General features: G+C 46.5%; 1 protein-coding gene across 5 annotated transcripts in view; it reads left to right on the forward strand.

The window, feature by feature from the left end:
* gse1b (Gse1 coiled-coil protein b) overlaps window positions 1–18,638 on the forward strand; it is a 608,766-nt gene extending 590,128 nt beyond the window's left edge. For all 5 annotated transcript variants that reach the window (XM_078210578.1, XM_078210579.1, XM_078210582.1 and 2 more), the window contains 3 exons: window positions 5,299–5,568; window positions 8,998–9,101; window positions 11,351–18,638. In XM_078210578.1, coding sequence (XP_078066704.1) covers window positions 5,299–5,568; window positions 8,998–9,101; window positions 11,351–11,485 — 509 coding nt within the window. In that variant the 3' untranslated portion in view covers window positions 11,486–18,638. The remainder of the gene's footprint in view (window positions 1–5,298; window positions 5,569–8,997; window positions 9,102–11,350) is intronic.
* Window positions 18,639–20,779: the final 2,141 nt, after the last annotated feature.

Raw genomic sequence — 20,779 nt, forward strand, 5'->3', positions numbered from 1 at the left:
GTAAGCTTCATGCAAGCAGCACTCAGTTTTTTGATGATGTTGGTTGAAAGAGAATCCATTGCATTAATTCCACGGGATTTTTATAACATCCGCTCAGTAAAACCTGACCCGTTATCCACCATTTTAAAATAACAACCCTCAGTGCCAACTCCAGCTGCTATGGAGATATTTAGTTCTTAAATTGAAATGTGGTGCAGGCTGGCAGGCTGCCCCTGCGGTACTGAAGCCCCTCCGCACAGTGGCCGATGGACACAGCTGCGGCCCACACACAGATCCCTGAGTCTCTGGTGGAGCGGGAAGTGTAGGAGGCCTCCCGTTGGCCTGCCACCAGCCAGCAACCTTCAGGCTTTGGCCTCTATGGCAAAATCATGGCAGTGCCCACAGTACAGTTGGCAACGTATCCCGACGCATGTGACAATAATGAATCAAATCAAAATGTGCCCACTGGTGTCAGCGCTGAAAGATCCCACCCAGTGTGTCTGTCATCTTCCACAGTGTAAGTCATGATGTGGAGATGCCGGCGTTGCACTGGGGTGGTCACAGTGAGAAGTCTCACAACACCAGGTTCGAATCACAAGCTTTCGAAGCGCTGCTCCTTCATCAGGTGAGTGATCAGAGCAGCGCTCCGAAAGCTCGTGATTCCAAACAAACCTGTTGGACTTTAACCTGGTGTTGTGAGACTTCTTACAATGTAAATCAGTTTGTGGATCCTCTATCTGCTCAGAACCTTCAGAAAACCAGCTTTTACAAAAATTTACTTATGGGATATGGGTGTCGCTGGCTGACCAGCATTTATTGCCTGTCCCTAGTTGTCCTTGTTCAGAGGGCAGTTGAGAATCAACCACATTGCTGTGGCTCTGGAGTTACATGCAGGCCAGACCAGGTAAGGACAGCAGATTTCCTTTCCTAAAGGACATTAGTGGACCAGGTGGGTTTATCCGATAATGGTGCCATGGTCATCAGTAGGTTCTTAATTCCAGATACTTTTTACTGAATTCAAATTCCACCATCTGCCGTGGCGGGATTTGAACCCGGGTCCCCAGAACATTAGCTGAGTTTCTGGATTGATAGTCGAGCAATAATACCACTAGGCCATTGCATCCCCGAGTAAGTTAAAGGACTGATTAGATATTGGGCTGGAGTTTAGGGTCCTCCACAGGTGTGTTTGAAGGTGGGACGATGCTTGTGAAATGCAGCGAGTGACCTGTTCACCTGCCCATCCTCACCTGGACAGGAGACGGAAGACGCATTGGGCGGCCTGCCCACCCTGGGGCCTATCGAAGTCCGTCAGTGGCCAATTAATGGCTACTTAAGCCTCCCCACCCCCGCCCCTCCCGCCCCCCCACCTCCCCTGCCTCCGACTGCTATGATACACTTTTGGAGCCCCAAGCCCCTTCTTCAGGTGAAGAAGGGGCTTGGGGCTCCGAAAGCTTGTGTGGCTTTTGCTACCACAAATAAACCTGTTGGACTTTAACCTGGTGTTGTTAAACTTCTTACTGTGTTTACCCCAGTCCAACGCCGGCATCTCCACATCATTATACACTAAGCCAGGGGAGGTCCATGCCAAGTGTAGTCCAGCAGCTTTCGTTATGCGGGCCAGTGTTGGTAAAGGGGTTAGGAACCACCTATCAAGAGGCCTCCCGTGCCACCCTCCTCCCAAAGTCATACCATCCTATAATCTCAGGGATTGCAGCAGTCCAGGAAGGCAGCTCGTCACCACCTTCTCAGGGTGGGCAGTAAATGCTGTCCTCGCCACCGGCACCCACGTCTCTTAAGTGAATACAAACTAAAATAAAGGGGACTGGCTCCAGTTCCAGTAGTGGCTCCACTGGAACCGGGAGTTCTAAGCCAGCAGCTTTGGACAATGGGGCCTCCTCCCCAGACAAGGCCAGAGGCCATCCTAAGCCAATCACAGTGTAAAATGGTTACAGAGTTGCTGTCATTAACTTTGGCAGCTTCCCAATCAAGCTTTCAGTCGGGGGCGGATCGCGGGCGGAAACACTGCACCTTATCAAATCCAGCCCATTCCGTTTTAGAATCTCAAATAGTCCAGGTAGATTGTGTTGTTTACATTGAAGTTTGACTTTTGCTTTCTTGCTTGGTTTTTTTTCTAACCCATATCCTCCTCCTGTGCCACTCCCTGCTGGCGCAAGGTGTCACCCGAGTGGCCATGAATCATGCAGCATCCGAGACTGCAGCTTTTATAGAATCCCTACAGTGCAGAAGGAGGTCGTTCGGCCCATCGAGCCTGCACCGACTCCAATCCCACCCAGGCCCTATCCCCGTAATCCCATGTATTTACCCTGCTAATCTAGCTGACACTAAGGAGCAATTTAGCATGGCCAATCCACCGAACCTGCACATCTTTGGACTGTGTGAGGAAACCGGAGCACCCGGAGGAAACCCATGCAGACACGGAGAGAATGTGAAAACTCAACACAGACAGTCAACCAAGGCTGTAATTGGACCCGGGTCCCTGGCGCTGTGAGGCAACAGTGCTAACCACTGTGCCACGGTGCCAATGGGAACCCACCACAGCAGTCCTCACGCTTTCCAGCACAATTCCTAATTGGAATCTTCTCCCCCAATCTAACTTGGATATTCCAGATTTACAGAATTCAATTAAAATTCCCCTATGTTCCAGCTTTGACAAAGGGTCGTCTGGACTCAAAACATCGGCTCTTGTCTCTCCTTACAGATGCTGCCAGACCTGCTGAGATTTTCCAGCATTCTCTCTTTTGGTTTTAAATTCCCCTGCATTGGGATTTGAGCCTGTGTCCCCAGAGCATCAGCCTGGGCCTCTGGAATGTCAGCCTCGTGACATTACCACTACACCATCACCTCCCCCATAAAATCAGCCGCATTGCTGTGGATCTGGAGTCACATATAGAACAGACCAGGCAAGAAGGGCGGATTTCCTTCCCTAAAATATATTAATGAACCAGATAGACCAGGGTAATCATTAAATATTTAATTCCAGATTTATATTGATCATGGGATTTGAACCCCAATCCCCAGAACACTAACCTGGGTCTCTTGCATTTCTAGTCCATTGACAATACCACAGTGCCACTGCCTCAAGAACCCTAAAACTGTGTGTAAGTGGCCCAGCTGAAGGCAGCTAACTCCGCACAGAGCAGTTGTTGAACCAAATGCCGCCTGGTCACTAGCTAAGAAGCACAGGACCACATTGTGTGAGGCTATCAGAGCCATCAGGAGAACTGGCCACAGTATTATTACACTAAGGTGTCAGCTGTTGGCTCAGTGCTAGCATTCTCCGACTCCAGGTCGGAAGATGTTGGGTTCATAGAATCCCTACGGTGCAGAAGAGGCCATTTGGCCCATTGAGTCTGCATCGACTCTCTGATAGAGTATCTTATCCAGGCCCTCTCCCCTGTCCTATCCCCACAACCCCACACATTTACCCTGCTCCATTTAACCTACACAACTTGGGACACTAAGGGGCAATTTAGCATGGCCAATCTACTTAACCTGCACATCTTTGGAGTGTGGGAGGAAACTGGAGCACCCGGGAGAAACCCCACGCAGACACGGGGAGAATGTGCAAACACGGACAGTCACCCAAGGCTGGAATTGAACCCAGATCTCTGAAGCTGTGAGGTAGCAGTGCTAACCACTGTGCCACCGTGCCGTCCCACTCCTGAGTCTTAAGCATAGCACCTGGTGCACTCCAATGCAGTACTGAGGGAGTGCTGCATTGTCAGAGGTGTGGCGTGTTTCGGTTGAGGTGCCAATCTGCCTTCTCAGGGATTCAGAAGATTAGTGGCGTTCTCTTAGTGCCCTGTCCAGAGCCAGAATGTATTCCTCAGTCACCATCACATAAACAGATCATCTGGTCAATGTCATATTGCTGTCAGTGGCATCCTGATGTGTGTAAAGTTGGCCTACTGCACTTCAAAAGCTACTCCATTAGCTGTAAAGAGCTTTGGGGCGTCCTTAGGTTGTGAAAGGTGTTATAGAAATGCAAGTTTTTTTTTGTCCTTTCCATGTTGAGTGATTGGGCTGTTGGAAAGGGCAAACCTGTTACAAATGCTGCACACGCGTTTCAGGATAGATTGCTGCTTCCTTTCAAAGCTGTGTGATTTAGCAACTGTTTCTTACACCAGGAAGCCAGACACCCGCTGGGTTTGAACCTGATCGAAGCGAGCACTCCCTCTCAAAGCATCCAATTAACCAGCTGGCTTTTCAGCAAGAAGGAGATTCTGAACATGTCAACCGGCAATAATTGCAAATGATTATTTGTTTGCATTTTATTATTAGTCTGCCTTATTTTTCTGGCTGAAATTCAGAATTAGATAAACACAGGCAAATAGTGAAGGCAAATCCCTGTTTCATTGCGGTCAGTTTAAACACACATTGGTCTGCATGAATGGTGGCGGCACTGCTGCCTCACAGCGCCAGGGACCCGGGTTCCATTCCCGGCTTGGGTGACTGTGCGGAGTCTGCACGTTCTCCCCGTGTCTGCTTGGCTTTCCTCCGGGTGCTCTGGTTTCCTCCCACAGTCTGAAAGACGTGCTGGTTAGGTGCATTGTCCATGCCAAATTCTCCCTCAGTGTACCCGAACAGGTGCCGGAGTGTGGTGACTAGGGGATTTTCACAGTAACTTCATTGCAGTGTTAATGTAAGCCTACTTGTGGCACTAATAAACTTCAAACAAATTAGAGCCCACAAATGAAAGCTATAAGCTTACTTGTGACACAAATAAATAAAATATTAAAACTTAATATTATAACAACATGTCAAGTGGCTTCATGAAGAGTTGAGCAAAGAGAGTGGCAGTACATGAACTAAAGCAAGGTAATTGCAGGCAACCTAAAGATGCAGAAATAGATTGCAAGAAAGGAGTTAAACAATGTGCATTTCTTCAACCGGTTGGCGTGGCAATGTCATTATTTGATTTGATTTATTACTGTCACATGTATTGGGACACAGTGAAAAGTATTGTTTCTTGTGCGCTATGCAGACAAAACATACCGTTCATGTAGAACATGGGGGAAGGGAAGGATAGGGTGCAGAGTATAGTGTCACAGTCACAGCTAGGGTGTAGAGAAAGATCAACTAAATTTATAGAAGGTTTGTTGACACAAATCCAGAGATTGCCCACTTGGGTCATCTGTTGAGGTACAGGTCAGCAGATTGTCAAAGTGAGCATTGTTGAGATATTCTCAACCCACCAAGCCATCTCCTTACTCCCCCCCCCCCCCTCCCCAGGGTATCACCACCACCATTCGAAACGTTGATTTATTTTTGCTTTCTCTGACCTGCGTGTCTCTCCAGGTACCACGGCGACACTAACTGCGGAACAAAATCACAAGCTGGATGCCTCTGTCCGCTACAACATTCCAGAGATGCACTCGGTCAGCGGGACCCTGTTTACACATCAGAATGGCCAGCATGCGGCCACCCAGACCAGGAAAGGGATGGCGTGCGAGCGCGAGGAGGAATCCGACAATGAAGATGACGAGGAAGAGGAGGACCCGCGGCCTTTCCAGTCAAAGTGGCAGGGCATTGAAGCGGTCTTCGAGGCTTACCAGGAATATGTCGAAGGTACGCTGCGATGGGTGTGGTACAACTGACTGGCTTGCTCAGCCATTTGAGAGGTCAATTCATAACCAACTATATTACTGTGGGCCAGGGATCACAGGTAGGCCAGACCAGGTAAGGATGGCAGATTTCCCTCTCTAAAGGACATTAGTAAACTGAATGGGTTTTTACAACAATCTAATAATTTCATGGTTCCCAATACCAAGACTAATTCCAGATTTTATTCGTTTAATTAAATTAATTTAAATTCCACCAGCTGCCATAATGGGATTTGCATCCAGCCCCTGAGCCTCTGGATTAGTGGTCTAGTAACACTATCTTAAATTTCTTAAAGTTTATTAGCTAAATGGGGAGAACTCTTGAGTTTTAAAGTTAAAGTTTATTTATTAGTGTCGCAAGTAGGCTTACATTAACACTGCAACGAAGTTACTGTGAAAATCCCCGAGTCGCCACACTCTGGCGCCTGTTCGGGTACACTGAGAGAGAATTTAGCATGGCCAATGCACCTAACCCAGCACGTCTTTCAGACTGTGGGAGGAAACCAGAGCACCCGGAGGAAACCCACACAGACACGGGGAGAACGTGCAAACTTCGCACAGACAGTGACCCAAGCTGGGAATTGAACCCAGGTCCCACAGAGGGATCTGGATGTCCTGTGATATGAATCGCAGAAAGTTAGTACACAGATACAGCAAGTGATTCGGAAGGCAAATGGAATGTTGTTGTTTATTACAAGGGGAATGAGGCGACTTGATTGAAACCTTTAAGAGGGGTATCGGCAGGGTGGATGTAGAGAGGATGTTTCCTCTTGTCAGAGAATCTAGAACTGAGGGTCACTGTTTAAAAGTAGGGGTCACTCATTTAGAACATAGAACAGGGAAGTACAGGAACAGGCCCTTCGGCTCACGATGTGCCGAATATGACGTGAAATTTAAAACATAGATGAGGAAAATTTATTTCTCTCAGAGGGCCGTGAGTCTGGATAAGCGGTCTCGCATTTAGGGCAGAGGTGAGGAGGAATTTTTGTATGGTGTTGTAGTGGTGATGGACTCATCATCCAGAGGCCTAGAGGACACAGGTTCAAATCCCACCATGAAATTTAAATTCAATTAATCAATAAATCTGGGACATAAAGCCAGTCTCTCTAATGGTGACAACTATCATTGATTGTTATAAAAACCCATCTTGTTCACTAATGCCCCCTGCTGTCCTTACCTGGTCTGGCCTACATATGACTCCAGACCCACAGTAACATGGTTGACTCTTAACTGCCTTCTGAAATAACCCAGTAAGCCGCACAATTCAAGGGCAATTAGGGATAGTGGGCAACAAATGTTGGCTTTGCCAGAGATATCCACATCCAATGAGGGAATAATGAAAAAAATTCACTCGGGGTCTTTTGTCTGTGAAATTCTCTTTCCCAGAGTCAATGGAGACAGGATCATTGAATATTTTTAAGGGTTGAGTTAGATTCTTAATTTGGCAAGAGAATCAAAGGTTAGGTGCATGTCCAATAATCCTTACGTTCAAGTTTTAAGTTTATTTATTAGTGTCACAAGTAGGCTTACATTAACACAGCAATGAAGTTACTATGAAAATCCCCTCGTCACCACTCTCTGGCACCTGTTCGGATACACTGTGGGAGAATTTAGCATGACCACTGCACCTAACCAACAGGCCTTTTGGACTTCTGAGACCAGTTGAGGACTTCTCCCTTGGAGCGAAAGTTGTAGATTACTGGTCTGTGTGGCCAGGTTGTGCTCTGTGCACAGTGCAGGTTTAACCTCAGGTGCAAGAGCTCAACAAAGTTTTCACAAGGCAATTGACAGGACTGCCCCCAATCTTGAATCTCAGCCTCATTTTAAACCTGTTCCACATTGCCCTGAGAAAGTGGTGGTAGAACTTCCTATTGAACCACTGCAGTCCATGTGCTGGAGAAGTATTTCCAATGGTCTTGTGTAGGTTACACTGAAGTGTTGTCCCAGAACAATAGAGGGAAGGTGGAAATGTGAGCCTTCACATTCCAGGTCCTGGAACTGCGGCTCTTCTACTTCTTGGTGATAAAAGTCGTGGAGCTGGGAGTTGCCACAGAAATAATACTCATTTGAATGTAGATTAATATTTATGCTGAAACCTGATATCTCATTTCGTTACCAGAGGGCTTAGGGTTTAAGTTAAGAGGGGAAAGAATTCATGGGAACCTGAGGAGCAACTTTTTTAGACAGAGGGTGGTGCGTGTGTGGAATGAGCTGCTGGGGGAAGTGGTTGAGGCAGGGACATTGACAACATTTAAAAGGCATTTGGACAGATACATGGATAGGAAATGTTTAGAGGGATTTGGGCCAAATGCAGACAAATGGGGTTAGCTTAGATGGGCTTTTTGGTTGGCATGACCAATTTGGGCTGTAGGGCCTGTCTCCATGCCGTACATTCTATGATTCTATCATTCTATACTCATCGTTTTAGTCAGAGGTTACGCTTCTTAGGCCACATCATTGTTTTAGTGCATTTTCAAACACATTTTTGTCTCCTTTGGAGAATAGTGGGGAGGTGGTGGAAGGAGTCCCAGCCTGATGACCATGAACACCCCTTCCATGGCCAACAAGTCCTGGTGTGGGACTTGAACCTGTAGTTTCTGGCCCTGAGATAGAGATGCCATCGCTGCGCCACCAGACCTCCTGTTGCAGCATTGCAATAAGTTGCTATTCTCCATTCACTAAGTTCATTGTGCAATATTTGTAAAGGTTTCTCAGTGGAATCAGGTGTTTGGGGGAGAAAATTCCTTCAGTTGCTTCACTGAGGTGCGAAACTGAGAATGTTGCGATTGCGATGGCTCAGTTGGTAAAGGCATTGCTGGGTTTGCTACAGTCACATAGATCCCAGGTTCAGACCAAATTAAGTGAGCCCATCTCAGTCCAGATGCTGGCAGGCTGGACGTAAAATAAAAGATCAGCCAGTGTTCAATATTGTGCTTGCATAGTGGCGTCAAAGGGGAAACGAGAATAAAGTCAGCGACAGTAACCCCATATGTGAACTCATTGTCCTATGTCAAGATTGGCCACCTTCTGATTGTCCTCTGATCTGAGACGTCAGATCAAAGGACAACCAAGACCCATAATGAGGAGATATCAGAGAGCAATCAATAACCCCAGGATGGGTCAGTGCCCTCGGGAGTGGAAGGAAACCTGAGGAAGAACTCAAAGGATTATGTCAAGAAAACAAACCTTGCATTCTCATCAGAAGGAAAGTTTTCTTCAAAGACAATAGAAGTCATCAACTTAAAGGGCCGTATGACCTTGTATCGCCCTTGACTGTTTCAAATGTTAAGATGTGAGCTCTGAGACCCATCAATTCCCCACGTTACCAACAATTCGGTGACGAGTTTATGCTTTTAAGAAATGGAATAACACAAAATTGATCATTTTATTTCAGAACAAAATGTGGAGAGGCAAGTTCTTCAGGCCCAGTGCCGACGGCTGGAAAACTTTCATTATAACCTCAGCCTGACCGCAGAACAGCTTTCCCTCAGTATGTCGGTAAGTGCTGAGACCAAACCTTTTCGAAAAATCCACTTGTTTACAACTGACTGATTTGATTTATTTATTGATTTATTATTGTTACATGTATTAGCATACAGTGAAAAGTATTGTTTCTTGCGCACTATCCAGACAAAGCATACCATTCATAGAGAAGGAAAGGAGAGAGTGCAGAATGTAGTGTTACAGTCATAGCTAGGACATAGAGAAAGATCAACTTAGTGCAAGATAGGTCCATTCAAAAGTCTGATGGCAGCAGGGAAGAAGCTGTTCTTGAGTTGGTTAGTACATGACCTCAGACTTTTGGATCTTTCTCCCGACAGAAGAAGGTGAAAGAGAGTATGTCCAGGGTGTGTGGGGTCCTTGATTACGCTGGCTGCTTTTCCGAAGCAGTGGGAAGTGTAGACAGAGTCAGTGGATGGGAGACTGGTTTGCATGATGGGCTAGGCTTCATTCACGACCCTGCAATGGTTTCGGGCAGAGCAGGAGCCATAATGAGCTGTGATACAACCAGAAAGAATGCTTTCTATGTGCATCTGTAAAAGTTGGTGAGAGTCTTGCTTAAATGCCAAATTTCCTTAGTCTTTTGAAAAAGTAGAGATGTTGGTGGGCTTCCTTAACTATAGCGTCGGCATGGAGGGACCAGGACACGTTGTTGGTGATCTGGACACCTAAAAACTTTAAGCTCTCGACCATTTCCGCTTTGTCCCCATTGATGTAGACAGAGGCATGTCCTCCACTACATTCCTGAGGTTGATGACTATCGCCTTCATTTTGTTGACATTGAGGGAGAGATTCGTGTCATTGCACCAGTTCACCAGATTCTCTATCTCTTTTCTGTACTCTGTCTCATCTTTGTTTGAGATCTGACCCACTACGGTGGTGTCATCAGCATTTTGGGAGCGAGGGGTATTGGAAATCACGATCTTGCCAGCTGGATCTTGAATCCCCCACCAGCGATCTCGCATACAGGGAGTGCGCGCCCAAGATCCCACCCATAGTTTGCAAGAGCCAATGGTGCCTCAGTGGAACATGTTCCACCCATAGTGTTAAGCAATCTAACCAGTCAACAATCCTTAGAGTGGCTGCTGCCTTGGTCACGTGCCAAATTCCCACCCCCCTCGCCAACACATCATAGAAATAAGGAACTTTGGACCCTGAATAGATTTTTTTACAGAACAGGTTTAATCCAGAGTATACCCCCACCCCCAAAAACTACTGTTGGGAATTCAATTGCATCTCCAATTATGAAATGGTGAATGTTTGTTTACGAACATTGATTCAATAGTCCGGAATGTGCCCCTATCTATCAGAGTTACATTGGCCAGAACATTGTCTTGTTGAAGTTGTACAAGACATTGGTAAGGCCACTCTTGGAATACTGTGTATAGTTCTGGTCACCCTATTATAGGAAGGATATTATTAAACTAGAAAGAGTGCAGAAAAGATTTGCTAGGATGCTACCGGGACTTGATGGCTTGAGTTATAAGGAGAGGCTGGATAGACTGGGACTTTTTTCCCTGGAGCGTAGGAGACTGAGGGGTGATCTTATAGAGGTCTATATAATAATGAGGGGCACAGATCAGCAAGATAATCAACATCTTTTCCCAAAGGTAGGGGAGCCTAAAACTAGAAGGCATAGGTTTAAGGTGAGAGGGGAGAGATACAAAAGGCTCCAGAGCGGCAATGTTTTGGAACAAGCTGCCAGACGTAGGAGTAGAGGCGGGTACAATTTTGTCTTTTAAAAAACATTGAGACAGTTAAATGAATAAGATGGGTATAGAGGGATGTGGGCCAAATGCAGGCAATTGGGACTAGATTAGTGGTTAAACAAAAAAGCACGACATGAACAAGTTGAGCCGAAGGGCCTGTTTCCGTGCTGCAAATCTCTATGACTCTATGAATGCAGTGGAGGGAGATTCAGTCGTGGCTTTCAAAGGGAACTGGATCATTAGCTGTCAGGGAACGAGTGCAGGACTATGGGGAGCGACAGTAGATGAATTGGTCGTGCAGACAGTTGGCACAGACATGAAGGGGGTCAACTGGTCGTTCTTGTCAACTTTTTTCAAAGTTTTCACCTGTAAGTAAAACAGATGTTGGCATATTTCATGAAATCTGCAGCCTGTGTGAACCAGTGTACAATAAAGGGCAGAAGTTAAGTAACTTTAAAGAATTCGAGATCAAGCAACTTCCCAACAGCGATTCCGGTCACTGGTTACAATGTGCTTCTGGTTCTCTTTGAATTGCAGGAACTTTTGGCTCAGAAACAGAAACTCGCCTCGGAAAGGGAAAGACTCCATTCGGAACTGGACCATTTAAGAAAGTGCCTTGCACTGCCCACAATGCACTGGTCTAGAAGCTACTTCAAGTCCTACCCAAGGTGACACCCTTGTTAGCTCGGCCACGACATAGAGAAACTATTTTATTATCCTGGTATTTAATATTCCCATTGGAATCGATACTCTAGGCAAGACCTAAGGAAACGTGCCACATATGAAGCAAAGGGGGTAAATGGATAATCAGCCTTTTTTGAATGAACATTGCAATGCAACCGAAACAAGACTTCTGGATCTATTTTTACATAAATTTGCTTAAGGGACACCTTTTTTTTTTCCAGCCTGTTTGAATATCTGACTATCGTTGTTTTGTCCCCTGACCCCTGTTAAAAAGGACAATTTGCTTTTTAGAGAGTGGGGGAGACCTCATTGTGACCTCCAGAGCCAACACTAATACATCCACAATGTACACGCGTTGACTGGACAGTTTCTCCGTACTTCTTTGCTCGAGTGGCTTGTCAGGGCAGCGCGGGCGGAAAGCGGTAACCGTCGGATCTCTCGCACGGGGACGCCCATTAGCCCAAAACCCGAGCAGCGGAAGAGCCGAATCCCTGGAGAAAGCTGCCCGATGCCGACCACGCGTGATTGAAGGACCTTGCTTCGCCACCTCTCCTCTCAGACACCCCCCCCCCCCCCCCCCCTCCGTTAATCCTCCTGCTACAATCCTTGGGAGATCTCTTGCCCATTCCCCCACGCACCCTGAAACCAATCCCCCAGCCCCCATAACCTAAAAAAAACCACCCAAAACACTGGCTCTCCTTCAGGCCCCTTGTACTGCAACCAGGCCACAACAGTTCCAGGCTCGCTCAGATGATGAGACTTTCTCTTAAAACCAGAAAAAAAATGCACTTAAGGCAATTGAAGGTACCTTTAAAACCAGAGTCTTTTAAATCGCATGTTACAGAGCTGAGTGTGTACATTTTTTAAAAAAATAGACTACAGCCTGAAGGGCAGGGGGTTTTTTTTTAATTAAAAATAAATAAAAATGATTTTTCACAAAAGAGGTGCTTTGCCTTGTACTGTATATAAATGAAAACAGATTTTGTATGTTTTTATTACTTTAATTATTGTTATTAAAGCTTGCCATTTTTAATATGTTTCTGCTTTGGCAAATATCTTGCATTTAGTGTTCGTACCCGCTGCTGGTCAGGACATCAAAAAAAATTGAAGTGTTTTTTTTTTAAATCCCAAAAAATTGGGGGCGAAGTGGTTTTCACTGGTGCATGCGCTGACGTTCTATTTTCGTGTAGCACCAGTTTAAGATTCCTGTAGAGGAGGAGGATGCAAAGCCTTTACCCCACCCCCCACCCCCCCCCCCACCCCCCCCCCCCAGCCACCTCCCCATTCCCCCTTTCCTTCCCCTCCCCCGCCCCCATCCCCGATATTTATACGTGCTTGAGACAGACAAGCACCCCTGGCGACTTGTGGCTGTATCAGCTGCTTTATCTCTCCTCCTATTGTACTGTAATATTTTTTTTTCCGTACCTAATTTGCACTTGCCTGTAATGGGCGCTCAATTCCCTCCACGTAAAATGAGAGAAGAAAAAAAAGATCGAACGTCCCGTTTTACACTTGGAAAGTCAGCGCTTGTTGGAATTGGAAGAGGTTGTACGTGACCGGCCTGTTTCGGAAAGTTCCCCATCCACTCCCCGCTTGGTTCTCCTTGTCCGATGGTGCATTTTTTGAACACGAGAAATAACTTTTCGATTTTCCTCTTTTCTTTTCACATCGAGCTGTAGAGCTGTAGACAGAGGTGGTGGGATTATTCGCTCTTTGTCAGTTGATGGGTGACTGCTGCGTCCTGGTATTGAAAGGGTTAAGTGTGCATTATTCCTTCCCCCACCCCCACCACCACCCTCTCACCCCCTCAGCCCCTCAACTGGGCCAGTAACATCTTCATAATGGGTGTGAGTTAAAAGAATGATGTGCTGTGAGACATGTGACCCATTGTACTGAAACCATAATCTCTAAACTTCCTTCCCCTGAATTAATATAAGACCCAGGTAGGCTACAACCATGACAGTCCCATCAGAAAAAGCCCTTTGGAAATCCCTAAAATGGGGACATCAACTGCAAAGTTGTGAGGAGGGGAAGAAATGAAAGCATTTATTAATGTTCTACAGTGCATTTTTCAAATCCTTCTCCCATGCAAGTTATAAACACTGCCCTTTTTATCCAAAAGTTGTTTTTTTAAACCTTGAGCCTTCATAGATAAGCAGGTGAAGTGAAAGGGATGGAAAATTTAAATATATCTGTTGCTATTCATTCAAAACCTGTGACCCTGCAAATAAGTCAGTCCACTTGTCTGTGAAGATTCCAAGCTTTAGTCCAGTGCGAGTGTAGCATTCAGCGGTATTTCTCACAGATCAGCTTTTCTCTTTAAATTAAATCATCTTCAGAGTCGCTGACTTAGGGATACCCCAATCCTGCCATGTGAGGGAGAATGGGCCCTCCCACTGTATCCCCTCTCCCCTGTGTGGGGGAGAATGGGCCCTCCCCTCCCCTGTGTGGGGGAGAATGGACTCTCCCCTGTGTGGGGGAGGATGGACTCTCCCCTGTGTGGGGGAGGATGGGCTCTCGCACCATATCCCCTTTCCCCTGTTTGGGGGAGAATGGTCCCTCGCATCGTATCCCCCCTCCCCTGTGTGGGGGAGAATGGGCTCTCCCCTCCCCTGTGTGGGGGAGAATGGGCTCTCCCCTCCCCTGTGTGGGGGAGAATGGGCTCTCCCCTCCCCTGTGTGGGGGAGAATGGGCTCTCCCCTCCCCTGTGTGGGGGAGAATGGGCTCTCCCCTCCCCTGTGTGGGGGAGAATGGGCTCTCTCCTCCCCTGTGTGGGGGAGAATGGGCTCTCCCCTCCCCTGTGTGGGGGAGAATGGGCTCTCCCCTCCCCTGTGTGGGGGAGAATGGATCCTCCCACTGCCCACAAAGAAGAATTGCTACTACATTTACAAAAATCGAAGAGGCTCGGCTATCCTATTTTAGCTAATGCAGTGCCACAGAATGAAGAGTTGTCGAAAAGACAAATAATGAGAATGGTTAATCTGATATCAAGCCACAATTTGACTTGGCCAACAATAATTTTTTAAGAGCTCCAAATTGTTATTTGCTGTTCCTGTTTCCCTAACCTCAGCGTATAAAGACCACAGGGGGAGGGGAAGATGGGACTCTTGTACCCCTGTTCTCCCATTCCCACCCACCCTCTCAGTATTTTCTCACAGGAGTTACCGTACCTTAATTAAGAGGTGTAATCAACAACCTGCTGAATGAACGGTGCTTTTCTTTAATGGGTATCGGAGACTAAGAGATTATCGGTGACAAGAATAGGATGCCCTAAGAGCTGAGAGGTTGCAGAGGGTTTTTTTTATATTTGGGACTCTTCTAAGTGCTAAGTTAATTGTACCTGGGAGTGCCGCTGCCAATCACTCAGAGGTTTGGACCCCAGTGTCAGATTGCAGTGCTTCCTGAATGGGTCTTGTGCCATATGTTGCTCCTATTGTATTTGCAGGGAGGGCTCAGTGCATTCTGTGATGAAGGGATAGTATGTCAAACCACCAACAGATTCTCTTTTGTTCATTAGGCTTGATCCACTTGGAGAGATAGAACACATCCAGTTCACCAAATGGCATGCTCGGGATGCAACCTTCTCAATGTCATACTGAGCCACATGCAGTAGAAAGGGTTCTGATTGATGTGTGACGCTGGGCCGGGAACAGGAACCCAACTCGTGTCCCGAGTGAGGGAAAATCAGCCTGGGTTCCTGCTCCTGATCACTATTACCCTCAGAGTTAATGTGTGTGGGAATGTTGGGCAAGGATAGGAGCTAAGCTCCCACCCCACCCTCCCCCACAGCTTCCAACTCTTCTCAGACTCACACACTTGAGTCAGAACTTGAGTGAGGTACTGGATGGTGGCTGGTAACCACTGGGACCCTAGCGTAGAGAAAGGCAAGGAGACCATTCTCGCTGCTTGTCAACTTTAGAAGTCTAGATGGTGCTAATATTCTGCACTGGTGCAGATAATGGATTTTCTTCCAATAACCTACAAATATCGAGTGGAAATTCTGTGATGGATAGAAAGGATTTTCCTTTGGGTGTTGTACACGGACACCCACACACTGTATTTATGATAGTTACTGTACTTACTGCAACTAGAGATTTTGAGCAAATCCTCTCTTCTTCAAACCTAGTCGCAGGTGCTCCACTAAGTGACCATGACAAGGTGCCTTCTCACCCACCACATGTCTCCAGTCAGTCATACTGCTGTACTGGGACTCTTATTGCTGGCCTTACCACCATTCCTGCCAACCCTGTTAAATGCAACCAGTAATCTCAACACGTTTTTAAAAAAAAAAGTTTCACTCCATTCTTCAAGCTACAAAGCCAATGCTCAGAGTGGGTCGGGCAGACCCAACTCCATCTCCTGGCTGGCTCCAAAAACCAAATTCAAATTGAATCCAATTCACGATCCCCACAAGAGAGACAAACAAGATCCAAGCTGACGAGATAAGGCATTGCACCCCACCTTGGGCTTGGTACTACACTTGTCTCTCTTATCATTGAATCCCTACAGTTCAGAAGGAGGCCATTTGGCCCATCGAGTCTGCAAAGACCCTCCTTCAGATCATTCCACGCAGGCCCGACCCCTGGAGCTCTAGGTATTTATCCCACTAATCCCGCTTACCCACACATCCTGGGACAGTAAGGCAAAATTTAGCATGGCCAATCCACATAACCTCCACATCTTTGCTATGATTTGTTATCAGACAAGTACCTAGGCTGTCTAAGCACCCATAGACGAACATGTAGAAACTGCCACCATTGTCAGTGTAGCAAAATCATATGATTCAATACTTGCAGAAGTCATCACATGACAAACATTATCCAAAGCCTAGGAAATAATTACAAGGGTTCAAGATGTACCTTTCCAATATATGGTAGAGCCGCCTTCTAATACTGGGTGTCACCAACAGCCTATTTCTAGCTGAAGGTCTTTTACCCTGCATAGGCTTGCATTTAACTGGCAAATCATCCCAAGTAGTAGTCAATGGTTGTTGAATTTGATCTTTAACTGTTGCAAAATTTGTATCTTCCCATCAAGCTTCCTTCCTCCTGACTGGAACTACCACAAAAAAAATGACTTTCTTCCTAATGGCTCCACCTTGACCAATACAGGTCCAACTTGGCAGGCTGTGACTCTTAGCATCTCCAAGATAGCTGCCATTTGCCACACCAGTGAATGATCAGAAGCTGGTCGGCGCTATAGGCCAACCCAACGAGTGAACACCCAGTCTCCAAACGCCATTGAGACTCAGTCACTTGTACCAAAGATAACAATTGAATCAAATCTGAATTTCTTTATCGCAAGAAATCAGAATTTATTTTGTAAGAAAAGAGCAGTCGCGAACATTTCTCCAATTCTGAATGGCAGGAGTCAGAATGATGTAAAGGCTGCTAATGATGATCAAACTGTGTGTGGACACTCAGTTCATCTTGGAAGCAGAGGTTCATTAGCCAGTGCTTTTGAGTCTTGTTTAGGGAACACACAATACACTCACTCATCAGGACCTTAAGGTGTGCTGGTATCTTTTGTAATTTTGCAGTTACTGTTCAAGGCCTCCAATTGAATTGGGTTTTAGATTGAAGTTCGACTGCCTGACCTGGCAACAGAATTCTTATTGTATCACAGATATGCAAATACTAGCTGGAATTTAAAACAATTTAAAACCCCTTTAAAATGGGGAAGTTAAAGGGTCTGTTGGGTTTTTGCAAATTTCAAAGGGACATCACCATCTTAGGGTGGCACAGTGGTTAGCACCGCTACCTCACAGCGCCAGGGACTCGGGTTCGATTCCCGGCTTGGGTCACTGTCTGTGCGGAAGTCTTTACGTTCTCCCTGTGTCTGCGTGGGTTTCCTCCGGGTGCTCATGTTTCCTCCCACAGTCCGAAAGACGTGCTGGTTAAGTGGATTGGCCATGCTAAATTCTCCCTCAGTACCCGAACAGGCGCCGGAGTGTGCCGACTAGGGGATTTTCACAGTAACTTCATTGCAGTGGTAATGTAAACCTTACTTGTGACACTGGTAAATTAAAAAAAGGCTGGTGTTTTGCAAGACTTGCCTCTTTCTAAAGTATTGCTGAGGCTATGATGCAATCTACCTTGGATGACATGGCGCAGATGCCATCTTCAGCTGGAGTGAGAATTGGCTGTAATTGTACCACTGTTAGCAGGAGTGAGCACTTTACTGAGCGAATCTAGTTCAATCCAGTTCCATTCCGAACCCAAGTTTTAAAAAAAACCCAAGGACAGAGATTTGTGAGGGGAAGATGAGGTCAAACAACTCTGAAGAATATCCATGTTCCTTATGAAATTAAATGAAAAGCGATCAATTCCAGCCAATGCTGTCACCGCTTTCTAACTGTGTATCTATCCTGAGTGCCACAGTATAGTCTTGTTGAGACCAATTGCGATTCACCTTCCGAGAGGTGGTACGGAATTCAATGACGTGCCAGACAAAAACAAATGCCAATGGCACCAAATAGGTTCCTTCTCACACTCGGACCAATGAAGCAATGATTCACTGGACAACGCCATGTCTGCCCAGCCGTTACACCCCCCCCCCCCCCCCCCCACTCCAATCTAATGCAGTTTGCCACCCAAATGCTGCCATGATAAATACCCAAGGGCCTTGGAAATGCCAGTTCCCCAACAACCTGCGGTGGCAAAAATCACTCGCCGTCCTGTCTCTGACCCCCAAACCTGGCAGGAGTTGAGGTCAAGCACGAGAGAGTTGACAAACAATAGTGTACATCTTGTAGCCACGATCCCCGCTTTGCAATCATCCGATCCACTGCTAATAACCCACCTCCCTGCACTGCACACCTGCTACTCAATGGCGGATTTGTCTTGATAGGTCACTGTATCTATAAATCTGGTTAGATTGGACTTTAGCTCTGCACTTCTGTTACAGCCTGTGCACATTTGATATATCACTTTCTTTCAAGGAAGCAGATGAAACCTCCACTATAATTGGGGGTGCAGGTGGGGGAGGGGGGGGGGGGTGGGTTGATGCTGTGAAAATTATGTTTTAAGTGTATTGTTTGGATTTATTGTAATGTAATATATTATTTGTTGAATGTAGTAATTAGGTATTTATGAATATATTGCTGTAATTTCTGACAAAAATCAAAAATAAAATCATGTACAGTGATAAACGCGTGTCCTTTTTGCATTTGCAGTGTAAAGAACCTTCCAGAAGGACACAAAAATGCTCAATGATAGTGATTTCTTATCAACGCACATTGAATACCACCTTTGGATCAGTGGATAGCATTTTCACCTCAGTCTAAAGATATAGTTTAAAGTTTATTTATTAGCGTCACAAGTAGGCTTACATTAACACAGCAATGAAGTTACTGTGAAAATCCCCCAGTCGCCACACTCCGGTGCCTGTTTGGGTAGACTGATGGAGAATTTAGCATGGCCAGTGCATCTAACCAGCACGTCTTTCATAAGACCTAGGAGCAGGAGTAGGCCATCTGGCCCCTCGAGCCCGCTCCACCATTCAATAAGATCATGGCTGATCTTCTCGTGGACTCAGCTCCACTTACTCGCCCCCTCACCATAGCCCTTAATTCCTTTACTGTTCAAAAGTTTATCTATCCTTGCCCTAAAAACATTTGGTGAGGTAGCCTCAATTGCTTCACTGGGCAGTTCCACAGATTCACAACCCTTTGGGTGAAGAAGTTCCTCCTCAACTCAGTCCAAAATCTGCTCCCTCTTACTTTGAGGCTATGCCCCCTAATTCTAGTTTCACCCGCCAGTGGAAACAACCTCCCTGCATTTGATCTTATCTATTCACAGGAAGCAGAATGGGCGAGGGGCTAACGATGGAAGGTTCCGTTGACTTCGGGTGGGATTTTACGGTTTTGGGACAAGCGCGGCCATAAAATCCGATATTAAACTGAGATCCTATCTATTCCTGCAAGTGGCTATGAGAGATCCCATACCACAATTTTAAAACAAACATATGATATCTTTCTTATATTTCTCAAACGAACACCACCAAATACCTCCATCTTTCCAGTAAGGAATTTCAGTTAGTAATTAGGAATGGGTAGCTTTGGGATATTTTACATCTACAGGCAGGATTCTCCAATCTCATCCATTCCTGCTCCCACTGCCAGTGACAATGGAGAACTTGGCACCAGAGAATCCCAGCCGCAGACAAGGTCGAAGGTTTTCGGCGTACCTATCATAGAAATCATAGAAACCCTACAGTGCAGGAAGAGGCCATTCGGCCCATCGAGTCTGCACCGACCACAATCCCACCCAGGCCCTACCTCCATATCCCTACATATTTTACCCGCTAATCCCTCTAACCTACACATCTCAGGACACTAAGGGGCAATTTTAGCATGGCCAATCAACCTAACCCGCACATCTTTAGACTGTGGGAGGAAACCGGGGCACCCGGAGGAAACCCACGCAGACACGAGGAGAATGTGCAAACTCCACACAGACAGTGACCCGAGCCGGGAATCGAACCCAGGTCCCTGGAGCTGTGAAGCAGCAGTGCTAACCACTGTGCCACCGTGCCGCCCTTAGATGCAGCCTATGATGACACACAGCTCCTTCCTTTAACATGTCATCCAAAAGACAACACTTGCGACAGTGCAGCTCTCCTTCAGCGCTGCATTGGAACTGTCGGCTTAGAGTTTCATGTTCAAGTCCATGGTGTGGGCCTTCCGGCTCCAAGGCATGGGCGCCATGAATGGAGCCACAGCCGGCACCCTCAGAGGCACCAGCTCACCACCACCTCCTCAAGGGCAATTTGGAATCGGCAATGAATGCTGACCTAGCCCACGCGATGCCCACGTTCCATTGAGCAAATAAATGTAAACAAAATCGGAATTTCTGCTGGATTTATTGCAAGAGACTCAAAGGCAAGTATTGATACTTGAAGAAGGCACAGTAAGAAGTCTCACAACACCAGGTTAAAGTCCAACAGGTTTATTTGGTAGCACGAGCTTTCGGAGCACTACTCCTTCATCAGGTGAGTCCTCAACTGATGAAGGAGCAGCACTCTGAAAGCTCGTGATTCCAAATAAACATGATGTACTTTAACAAAGAACAAAGAACAAAGAACAATACAGCACAGGAACAGGCCCTTCGGCCCTCCAAGCCCGCGCCGCTCCCCGGTCCAGGATTGAATCCTGAATCCAGGATCCCCACCCAATTTTCCAGCCTATCTACATACCAATATCCTATCCACCGAGCTGTCCCCCACAGCTACGATGCTTTGTTCATTACAACCTATTAACTCACCCCCACCCCCCCCATTCCA

The sequence above is a fragment of the Mustelus asterias genome, chromosome 4 (genome assembly GCF_964213995.1).
Source record: "Mustelus asterias chromosome 4, sMusAst1.hap1.1, whole genome shotgun sequence".
Lineage (NCBI taxonomy): Eukaryota > Metazoa > Chordata > Chondrichthyes > Carcharhiniformes > Triakidae > Mustelus > Mustelus asterias.